At 40.1% G+C, this 12,609-nt stretch overlaps 1 protein-coding gene across 1 annotated transcript; it reads right to left on the reverse strand.

Moving 5' to 3' along the window:
• Positions 1-829: 829 nt before the first annotated feature.
• Positions 830-9,428, reverse strand: LOC124126555 (fatty acid CoA ligase Acsl3-like). Its single transcript, XM_048391069.1, has 8 exons — positions 9,333-9,428; positions 5,605-5,676; positions 5,350-5,489; positions 4,363-4,535; positions 4,163-4,237; positions 3,438-3,626; positions 2,755-3,030; positions 830-1,994 (listed from the first exon to the last, which is right to left on the reverse strand). The coding sequence occupies exons 1-8, from the start codon at positions 9,426-9,428 to the stop codon at positions 1,843-1,845; spliced, it is 1,173 nt and encodes a 390-aa protein (XP_048247026.1). The 3' UTR covers positions 830-1,842.
• Positions 9,429-12,609: the final 3,181 nt, after the last annotated feature.

Below are 12,609 nucleotides of genomic sequence, written 5' to 3' on the forward strand. Positions count from 1 at the left end.
AAAAATAATCTGACCATAGTTTTTAGATTGATTAAACTTAAACAAAATGATAATCATTGTAACAATGAGCAGAAATGGTAATCATAAATAATTGGCTATATATTTCTCTGCATACTTTGTGATGGGATATGATGTGCCATAAATATCAGATCTTCTTGTGAGTGGATCATTGAGTAACACTGATAATCTGAAGCTGATTACAAGACAAGCGTGACACAAGCTTAGAGATAATTAAGATACATTCATGATATAAAAACAAGGTAAGTAAATGTACATGTGGTATGTATGTGTGAGTAAATTAAATATGATATGAGCAAAGCCATCTTCCCACTATGTCACTGGTCCACGTACACACAGCATGATTTGTGTTATACTATTATGTGGATAATGATCATGTAATATTTCCTTATATCCCACTTACTAGGTATCAACTCAATTTTCAGTTTTGAGGAAATCTTTCTTCAAATTAAATGCATATTCACTCATAAACGTCAACTAATTTGACATATTTGCCAATTGACAATGAATTTGAAATGAGAGAACAAGTTCAACAAATGACAAGTGGCTCTCCAAATGCAAATCTTTACCATCAATGAACGTTTCACCACTATGACTTTCATCTTGAGTTTCATCTCAGTGAGTGAGTGAGTGAGTGAGTGAGTGAGTGAGTGAGTGAGTGAGTGAGTGAGTGAGTGAGTGAGTGAGTGAGTGAGTGAGTGAGTGAGTGAGTGAGTGAGTGAATGAGTGAGTGAGTGAGTGAGTGAGTGAGTGAGTGAGTGAGTGAGTGAGTGAGTGAGTATGGTTTTACGCCGCTTTTAGCAATATTCCAGCAATATAGCGACGGGGGACACCAGAAATGGGCTTCACACATTGTACCCATGTCGGGAATCGAACCCGGGTCTTCCGCGTGACAAGCGAACGCTTTAACCACTAGGCTACCCGACCGCCCCTCATCATAAGTAGCATCTTATAATACACATAAAGAGGTTTAAAGCAAGTCAGAGTTTTGTCTACACATGCTTTTCTTTGTTTTTTGTTTAACACTGATCTCTTCAATACAGCAACATTATGCTGGCGGCCTGTTAATTATCAAATTTGAACTAAAGGCAAACCAGTGACTGATATTATGAGCAGCATCCCACGCTGATGATGTGCAATCAACCAAGTCACTGCTTCTGACCACCTGATCTTTTCATTTGCCTCTCTTACAACAAGCATATGTTGCTGGGGATCAATTGTAACCTGGAATCCCAAGGGAAACGATGTGTAGATGGACCTAGACACAATGGGATACAATTTACTACCGAGTAAATTGTCTCTTGTCACTACACTCAAACTGCAACACAGCAACATTAACTTCACACTGCAACATTGTCACAGTGTATTCCCGGCAATATCACCGCTGGCTACAGCAAGGTAATCCAGACACTGTCTGCTACCACTAAACACATGGAATGTTTCACACACTAGAGGGTAACACTGTATACTCAAATTCTTAAACTTAACAACAAAAAGTTTAGCAAAGGGATGGAGGGAATAGAAGTAGGAACATGAACTTGAGCAGAAAATATCTTAAAAGACAATACTTATATAAACTATGCTAAAAAGCAAAAGGGGAAAGTTAAGTTATAGTTCTGTATAGCACATCTAGGACAATTGGTTAATGGTGCATGTAGTATCAGTAAGTCACCAGAGCCAATCAGCGTTATAGGATATGTAACTCACACTGTGTGGAACTAGTTTCAACCTTGAGTGGTTGTCTCTACTCATTTATCCCATGTGACTTGCCCCTTCTATGGTCAACACTCCCACCACACAACACACTTTAAGTAGGCTTTAATGTCAACTGTACATGGAGCGTATGTCAGCCTTGAAATGTGCCTCAATGTTTCTCCGCTTCAGTTTGAAGGCATCAGTCACCAGACCAGCCTCTGGTGTCCAGCCTTCAGGGCACAACTTGATCATCTGGGGGATCTCAAACTTCTCTAGCTTTGCTGTGGAAAAAAGATAGGAGGTATATTAGTCCATTATCTGGTTGTTTCATAGTCTTGTAAGTTACATAGGGGATGCAAGTCTGACAGCACATTTTCACATCACTATGACCTTTTGAACAATCTATGTCATTACCCAAATTTGAAAGAAAATCTTTTGGATGACATTCAGTCCTAGAACATGAACTCATCTGAAACCACTGCACTGATCATCACCCCAACATGTTATCAAGGATACAAAAATAACATGCACTGTGTTCTGGGGCACTGACCAATCACATGAAACATCCTGCATGAAAACATTTCAGCTCTCAGGCCCCCAAGAAGGAAAATGAGTGAGACGATGTGACACTCAACAGTCAACAATATTAAAGTTATGCAAATACAACCTGAAAATAATCAAATCTGGGACTTACAAACCAGTGGTTGAAATCATAAGCAATTTAGTCAACAAATTTGGGGTAAGATACAAAGGTAACAAAGTCAAACCTGTAACCACCCAAGAAACTAGGGTCTTCAGCATGACACAAAATTTAAATCACCTCACAGCCTCTAACTGCCTGAGGAACAAATATTTTCAGTTTCTCTTGCCATAGGATAAATCAATTTACAGAGTAAGGACTACTTGCCAAATAGCCACGTGGTAACAATGTCTTATGCAGTTCACTTTACTTGTAAAAGTATTTCAGAAAATTATTACGTCAAATACACAGAACAAATTACACATCATGTAAAAGCCTGTATAATGATACATGATACTAACATTTAGCTGACAACACGGACAGCCTCTTGAGGACATCCTTGACCAGTCTGGTGTTCTGACACAGCTGGTTGAACTCCACTCCATTGATGCTGAGTTCCTGGGCTAGCTTGGTCAGGTTCTTCTGGTTAGAGACAACCAGTGCCACTGTGTAGTTGTAGAGACTGTCGGCACACACACAGATCTGGTCCACCAGGGGGGACACTTTCACAGCGGTCTCCACCTTGGACAGCGACACATACTCTCCTGCCTGGAGCTTCACAAGGTCCTTCTTACGATCTGGTGAAAATAATATTCCAGTTGTGATAAGAGAATGAGTTAAAATACAGGGTGGCACAGGAAATGCTTCAGCCATTTAGAGTGATGGAAACATGTTATTAATTTTAAACTCACTAAGTAAACCCAGTTAATACTGACGTGATCTAAAAAAATCTATGGCTTAGTTCAAGTAATGCATATCTACCATGTCCGTTGTACCATAAATCAAAAGCTGTCCACTGTGAAGATGAGGTTTAAATTCTATTCAGCGATTAATAACATGATATGACTTGTTTGTTTATTTATTTATTTACAGCTGCACTCTACAATATTCCAGGTAACTGGGGACCTATTCTAACCAAGAATCCATTTATACTGGATAATTCATCATACAACAAGAAAATACAATAAGAACATTTGATAGTGACCTATAATTTTCAAACATCCATCTCCATCAAACTGGCCGATATCTCCAGTACAGAAGTATCTTATGCCACCAATCTCAGTGAAGTCTTCCTTGGTCTTCTCTGCATTCTTGTAGTAGCCCATGGAGACATTGCCGCCACCAACCAGGATCTCTCCGCGAGGACAGGGCTTGTCGGCACTGGTGTAGTTACCTAAAACACACAGAACAACATGAGAGGGCAGAGGCTGTGTGTTCTGGCATACAAATATGATGACAAGAGGGAAATTATTAATGAAAATGAAGATAAAACAAGGTTCACATAACTTGATGTTTCAACAGGTGTTTCCCAATTCAATATTAACATGTGATGGCAAAGAGAAGATGAATGAAGTAATGGAAATGTATGTCATTATTGTGTTTATGAAATAAAAAGATATTTCAGTAACAATGAACCTCACTTTATAAATCCAATTATCTCGAAAGGCAAGGTTAAACAACTTTTCACCGCACCTCACTAACCATGTTAACTGCAATTCCCTTAATGTTGCTAAACCTCATACTCATACTCTAGGTTCATGTACTAATAAATATATGATAATACTGTCAACATATGCGGAAAACAGTTTTAACTAAAAGATAGCATTTCTGATAAGCGGTACAAAGTCTGATAAACACATCTATTCTTTTTCCAGTTTCCTTTCACAAGAGAGTAAAGTGTTGCCAACAAACATAAACATGTAGGTGTACCTTCAGGCCAGTCACACAGTCTGATCTCGCTGCACTGCAGTGGGGCCCCAACCCTTCCTGTGCTGAGGTCTGTCACTGAAACACACATTGCTACTGTGTAAGTCCTCTTGGATGGGGACAATATAATCAGCATGCTTCAGTGTATTCTATCATTCTTCACAAATCATGATCATCCATTCCATCTCTCTATGCTGCTATACCTTCCGTGACAGTTCCTGCACCACAAGTCTCTGTGAGGCCATATCCCTGACCAACAGGACAACAGAAGCAGATGTTCATGAAACGCTGTGTTGCATCTGACAGGGGGGCTCCGCCACATAGCATCAGTCTCACATTCCCTCCCAGGAGCTTACAGATCTTGCTGAAGACAAGTCTGAAACAATTGGTTCTGCATCTTTAGAAACTACTGTAACAGAGTATCCAATAAAGACAAATACAAGTATAATAGTCTAAAACTTGTGTCAAGGCAAATGTAGTCTTGGAAACTCCTTCAAGCCTTACTCTTGGTGCGCTATAAACAGAAGCAATTTGATATATTACAATATATAACAAAAACAAAGAGAGCTTGAACAAAGAGGAACAGAAAATATGCAGGGATGTCATACAACATAATTCTGCATGAGCTTTATCACATTAATCTGTCAGTGATATAATACAGATGGTTACATTTCAGGGAAATATTGCATTATCTCCCCTTAGCCAAGCAATGATAAACGTACCATAAGACTATCACATTATGCAGCAACTAATGACTATCAATTTCAACTGAAATGATAGACAACATATAGTTATATAGAGTGAGAGAGAGAGTAAATATTGAAGTGCCTATACTTACAGGAACGGCAGCCATCAGTGTAGGCTGTAGTACTGACAAATCACCTATACTGCCTTTCTTTATCTTACTGGACTGAAAAACAAACAATAACAGTACACAATCACTGCAAAACAAAGAGAGCTTGAACAAAGAGGAACAGAAAATATGCAGGGATGTCATACAACATAATTCTGCATGAGCTTTATCACATTAATCTGTCAGTGATATAATACAGATGGTTACATTTCAGGGAAATATTGCATTATCTCCCCTTAGCCAAGCAATGATAAACGTACCATAAGACTATCACATTATGCAGCAACTAATGACTATCAATTTCAACTGAAATGATAGACAACATATAGTTACTAACTTGTTAAGCAAAGGTGTATCATATCCATTCTCCAACTGTTTCCTCTTGTACTCATAAGCGAATGAAAATAAGGCCTGTCCGAACTTCCCTCCGTCATTGACTTTGTCCCACACACCCTTGTAGATCCTATCCATGATCACCTGAAACACACTTGCTTTGATACAACCAGGGTTGTCAGTGTTAAATGAAAAAAGGCATCTTCAGTAGACAACAGAGAGTGAGAGAGAGAGTAAATATTGAAGTGCCTATACTTACAGGAACGGCAGCCATCAGTGTAGGCTGTAGTACTGACAAATCACCTATACTGCCTTTCTTTATCTTACTGGACTGAAAAACAAACAATAACAGTACACAATCACTGCAAAACTCTTATAACAATGTAGATAAGAAAATCTCTAGTTGCAGAGGACAATGATTTTACAAAGAGCACTTCTGTTTGCAAAAAGTTATTGCCTTAGAAAGTCATCATTATCAAGTGAACTACTACCCTTCATAATAACGGTGTAAAACACACACATAATGTTCACTGCATAAAACAAATGACAAGGTTGAATGTCCTGCAGCAACATGTTGATGATTCTGGTTTTCACTCAAGCTAAGATGGAGATAAGATAAGAGGAGAGGTGCTAATTTCACTATTATTGGTAAAAACATATTCATGATTGCAGGTAAGAAACAGAAATAATAGATTTTTCCAAATAGGGTGATATTTAGACACTGTGGTCCGTGTGGTCTCCCCATTTAAACTATAGTTAAAGACCTAAGTGCTTAAAGAAATTGCACCTGGTGATGGTGGTCTTATCACTCATGTTAGTTTAAATCCATAGCATGGGAAAAAGTGACAAAGTTCTTAAACACAGTTTTCTGCCATATTGGTACATATGTCTGACAACTATCCACACATCCCAGGCAGTATCTGAAATCATGATGTCAAGAACGAAAATAATCCACTTATCATAAACGAAAGTCTGGACCACCCATCAAGAAACGATACCTTCCGGGCGGTCACTGTTCCATTGATGTGTATATTAGTAGGGGGAATTACTACATTACGTTTGCGATGAACTGATATTTAATGTTAAACGACTACTCCTTATGTTGGAGGCAGGGGCAGAATGTGCAACAGGCTCTCACATAGGTGGCACTTCTGAGGTGTGCCCTTTGAAATTTGAAGGTAACAGCACGTATAATTAAACCTTTTATCCATCTTTGAACGAGATAAATGCCATTTCACGCTGAGCTTGATAGAATAAAAAGCTGGCATTCAGACAGTGTTCACCCTTAGTTTTCCCCCTTCCTTTTGATTGGAATTGCTAAAATCCGTTTTAATTTATTAACGTCATGATTTCATTTCTGGATCATTATGTGCAATATGTGCGTTCGTTCATGTCTTCATTTCTTCAAGTTACGTTTGTAAAAAAAGTGGCTTCTAAGGCACACGGAACATATTGAACCACACAGGATACAGATAGTGTATTTATTTGAGTTATAACACAACGTTTTGGAATACCGTTATTAATATATCGCTAGTTTGTTACAGGATGTGCTTTAAAACATGCAATTTTATTTTATCAGGTGATATTATACCAAATATATCCCTAGATAGACCTTGAGAATATCTTTTGAGACGTAAATCTTTCATGTAAAGGAACAAAGTTATCTTGAAAGTCATAGCTTGAAATGTAACTCGAGATGCATTGCATGTATATCAATAAAACTTATTACAGGTTATCCTAAGGGAGGGGTCGTCATACGTATAGGGTCGAGGTAACAGTGAATGTGAAATATGTATTGTCACTTCAGATATATTTGAATCATGCATATAGTAGTATTTGTTTTTTACAAAATGTAAACAGCCGTAGGGTGGCCCAGTTTCAATGAGAGCCATATTGCTGTGTTGTTACATTTATTCCAACAAGGGACGACATGTTTGGTGATGCGAATTTAATGTTCTCGAAATACTTATAACTAAATGTCAAATTTTCTCTTAAACACACTCAAAAATATAATATGTTCATGATAACTCAAGTCGGTTGTTTGCAGATGAATTTCGATATGTATGATCTTTAGAAGGGGCAATGTACACAGCATGAAACTCGGGGCTACGTTTGCGGAAACACTACGGATATCTTCCCATTGTGACGTTTTGAACGTCATTGTCACTGGAATTGGCCACTTATATTTAGTTGTTCTTCGTGCACTCTACCACTTTTGGCGTGACGTGTTTGTAAGAAAGCCATGTCCGTCCGACATAATGTTATTAAGAAATGTCAAAAGGTACCACATTATATTAGCAAGAGGCTGTTTTTGGGTTGTACTAGTCATGACTAAAAAATGCTAGGTATGTAATGGGGCCTTCTGAAAATAGCGGTTAAGTGTCTGCTTCTGTGTAATAATAATAATAATTATAATAATAATAATAATATGGATGACCTTGACCTTATTGCTAATGGAACTAGTGAGTGAGGTTTAACGCCACTTTTAACAGTATTCCAGTCATATCGTGGCGTGTCAGCTTAACGTGGGAGGAAAGCCCAAAGTGATGCAGGCCTCAGATGTTTACCACTTCGGTGAAATCTACGAGCATGGTTATGGTGCTGACAAACCTAGAAACATAATCGGGGCGAACCGGGAGTCGAACCCACAATCATAGGTTTCTGGCGTGCCCAAGGGACGCAACTCTGTACAGCGAATTGCGGCGCCTTAGACGACTATGCCCCCTAATGCCAATTAAGGATCCACACTAAAAACAGATTCTCCTTGTCGAGTCCTTTTCTAATGATATCGGCATGTCCTTTGGACTCGACAAATGCAACATTTTTTATCTGCAACATGGCAGGGTAGAGGAGGGAGGATCAGTCAGTTGACTTGGAGGAGGAGTTATTGACCATCTCGTGAAAGGCCTATACGTACTCAGGGATGCAGATTAGGGACAAACTCCAGAATGCCCATATCAAGGAAAAACTTCGGGAAGAGTACAAATGTAGACTTAAGAAAATATGGAATTCAGAGCTCAATGCTCGCAATAAAGTCAAAGACACAAATCCTTATGCCGTACCCGTCCTTATGTTTTGGTGTTGTTGATTGGACTAAACAAAAAAATGACAGCCTCACACGAAGAATCATGTCAGACAATAGATCCCGTCACCCTCGCTCCCTCCTTAATCGCATATATTTATCAAGCATAATGGGAGGGGGGCATGATGTTAATCACTGGTTGTCTGGTCCAGATTCAGACAGACAGACACACAAACAAATATATGTGTTCTATTTCAGCATTGCATGGCACTGACCCTTCACATGTCATTATTAGTGAGTGAGTGAGTGAATGAGTGAGTGAGTGAGTTATTGTTCTAAGTTACCTATCACGTAAGTCCTATTGGTACAGATATCAAGTATTTCATACTGGCACAATCTACATTGCGAACAAGTGACGAGTAAATCAATGTTATTGAAGTTTGCTGTTGCTATAGGGCTCGCGAGGAGGGGAATATCAGCATTACAGGTATCGCTTGATTTACTGCGAGACATAGTCATGTGAATGACGCTCAAATTACACCCACCTACTGTACCCACTTACTATAGCGTGTAACTTGTAGAGTCAGTGTGCCGCCGATGCCACACTGCATGAAAATGTGTATGTATTAAGATGTGTAGCCCGTTTATGATTCAAGAGAGGATCAGGGTAAGTTTTTTTAATCATAAGCAGGGCTATATAGTGACTAATATAAACTCTAACAAAAATTGGGGATAATCGGAAATAAACAAAAACTTCCAAAATTGTAAGGGCCATTAGTTTCTTGTAATAGTTGTATGATAATAATGAGCGAATTGGGAACACATCACAATCGGTAATGACATATATGACTGTTGGTGTTATGACTGCCAACGATCTTGAAGGAATGTAGGGTTAAGGTGGGAATTTTCAAAGTTGACGTTTTTAGATCAGTAGTGCTAATACTGCAATGATTTGACTAACATACATTCCCACGACGAGGCATACTGCGTTTGAATCTCCTAATGACGTTTTGAGGGAGTTTGTCCCACTCCTCTTGCAGCGCATGGCCAAGTTCAGCCATTGTGGTCGACAGCCTATGACATGACGCACACGTCTCCCTGTCATGTCCTTGTCGTGTTCAATAGGGTAATTGGTCTGGGGTCATTGCTTACCATGGATGTTGACGAGGTTTACAATGAAATGACTAATTTGTTATCTGAACCAAGGAAGTTTGGTAAACTGTAAACAAAATGTATATGTCCAGGTCCTAAACTACAACTGGACGCTGCTCGAGCCAACACAGACAGGTGCCACGTAACTACAGACGGTGAGCTGGTCAACTCGCCGCCCGCCACACGATACAGGGATGCCGGCAGGTTACAGACATACCACGGCACCTGTAGCTCTACCCCATCCCCCTTCCTCCACACCCCTCTAATGTCAGCCCTGCCCCACACACACCACGATACTGGGAGACCCACACCAGGGTGGGTGTGGTGAGTGGAGAGCGGTGGCCTGTTGTTCTAGAGATGGCTGTCGGGGAGGAGAGCCATGTGGACAGTGGGTGGTATGTTTGTGTACAGCGCCGCTCCTGGTGTGTCGGTGTAGGGAGCTGTGGCACACAAGGGGGGAGTTTCTGTACCTGGGTGTATCAGCAGGGGAAGTGGGGTGAGTGTTACAGAAACACAATGTCTGACACACGCGGCACACAGGCCACCCTCCACTATGGTGTTGTGCTGGATGTGGGGAGGGGGAGACTCGGCTTCATCGATCTCGACAGGGAGATTGTTTTGGCCAAGTTGGATGTTGAGTGGAGGGAGTCTCTTCTCCCCATGTTTGGTGTTGGGCCGCCAGGTGACCTCAAAGTCAACATGAAGGTGGTCAGCGGGGTGGACATCACCATGACTGACTCCAAGAAATCACTTATTTATAACGCCCTCATATAGGAAATAAAATAAAAATGACTTTGTGTAAAATTGTAAGTGTGACATATTTATTTAAACTGTCAAATGTAATGTGATTGTATGAGGCGGACATAGAAGTTGCCTGTCTATGCTCTGTTTGTTGTGTACAAGAATGTAACAAGGTTAGCTAAATGTGTTGTTTTCTACTTGACTAGTTTCTGTTGTGTATTAGAAACATTTTGCATCCTCACATGAATATTGTTATGACTATTAATCTGCGGTAATCGATCATTTTATCACACATTTCCTACATTTCTGGGAAATGGCACAACAAACTAGTGAGTGCACAAATTCATGAAATGTTGTTACAAATCATGAATTTGTTGACATGTTTCGTTTCTTCTCTGTAATATAATTGTGTTGTGCTGAAAGAATTGCAGTTGTGCCACCACATTGCCACATTTGATGTCGGTGAAGAAATGTGATGATAGTGATTGAAGCGGACTTAGAATGTACCTGTGTATATGTGATGGGCCTACGTAAATATTACAAACATATGATTGTGGGATCGAATCCCGGATCGCCCCAATTATGTTTCTAGGTTTGTCAGCACCATAACGTGCTCATTGGTTCACCAAAGTAGTAAACACCTGAGACCTGCATCACTTCGGGTTTTCCTCCCAAATAAAGCTGACGCGACGTGTTGTAACAGGAAGCTTGTTCAAAGTGACGTTAAACTCAACTCACTTACTCACAGGGAACCTTCTCTCTATAGGGTACCCCACCTAAATACAAGAAGTGCCTGCATGTTACCTGAGGCCCTACAAGGGTGTCTGAATGTAACCAGCATCACAGTTGCTGCACTGTGAACAAGTACAGGAAACCGGTGGGGCCTTGTAAAGGCTATATAACTAAAGCTGTCAGACTCTAGCATGGGCCGATGTTACTCTGATACAAAACACTGAATATAAACAAAGAAGATGATACTATTCTGAAACACGTGAGAAAATAACGTTGAGATAAAATAGACATATTGAAGTTTGAGGGAGCTGAGCCTGTGATTTTTTGTTCTTCTATATCGCGATATAGGTAAAACACATTCCCGCACTGATGATACCTCAGTGTTTGGCCATTAAATTGGAACATTACGAAAACTTACCAACTTATAAATAGTTTTCTATCCTTGAAAAACATTTCCTGCTGACATTATAACTATTTCTTGAACTACCACTACGACCGCCACGATAACAAATATACACATAGTTTCCTTTTCATTTTGATGCATCTTTACAAGCAATGTGTGGCGTATTCTGCAATATTTCTTTATCTGAAAGGTAACATAAACAGTATGAGGTACAAATGCATCGAATTTAGTTTGTTTGTTTGTTGTCTACTGCCGCAGTCAGTAATACTCTAGCTATATGATGGTGGTCTGAAAATAATCGTATTTGGACCAGACAATCCAGTGAGCATCGATCCACGCAATTGGGATACGATGACATGCATCAACCAAGTCAGCGAACCTGACCACCCGATCCCGTGAGTCGCCTCTTACAAAAGCATTTACGGCAAGCATGGGTTACTGAAGACCTGTTCAACCCCATATCTTCACGGGATCCAGATTTGGGTTGCATTACAATTTGTTCTGTTGTACTTTAGATTTATATAATGAATCACGACGGCCTGAAAAAAACTCTTGACAAGTTAAACCAGTGGTCGATAAGTAAACATAGTCCTGGGTCGTCGAGCTACGTTGACATGCAGTCTGCAGTCTGCCAGGTCACATGAAAATTGCTCGGCTTCTCCTTGTTTGTCTTTCAAACAAAAGTTGGCAAGGTTTTCATAAAAAGGAATACACGTGTCCTTGAATAACTGGTGCAATACAGTCCAAGCTAATCGACTCGTTACTACAGTTAAACCTTGTCACTCTCAAATCGTGCTGAGTACAGTTAAACCTTGTCACTCTCAAATCGTGCTGAGGACAGTTAAACCTTGTCACTCTCAAATACATGGAATCATGGCAGATATTACGTGACAAATTGCGAACTTCTTTCGTCCGTTTGTTGTTTAACGTTGCACTCAGCAGTATCCCAGGTACATGGTGTCGGCATGTAAACAGAACCAGCTGAGCCAATGGTTGATATCATGAGCAGCGATATACACCGCCGGGGTACGATGACGCGCAATGATTCAAATCACCGTGTCGTGACCTGATCTATCTAATCGCCTCTTACCGGCCTACGTTGCCCCGGACCTATTCTGATCCAGGTTACCCATGGGGGTGATTTGTTTTGAGTGATTCGACCAAACTATGGATTGTCTTAAGCATTAATTCATCGAATGTATGTAGTTGCAGAT

This window comes from Haliotis rufescens, unplaced genomic scaffold (assembly GCF_023055435.1).
Source record: "Haliotis rufescens isolate VD_foot unplaced genomic scaffold, xgHalRufe1.0.p SCAF_9, whole genome shotgun sequence".
Classification (NCBI taxonomy): Eukaryota; Metazoa; Mollusca; class Gastropoda; order Lepetellida; family Haliotidae; genus Haliotis; species Haliotis rufescens.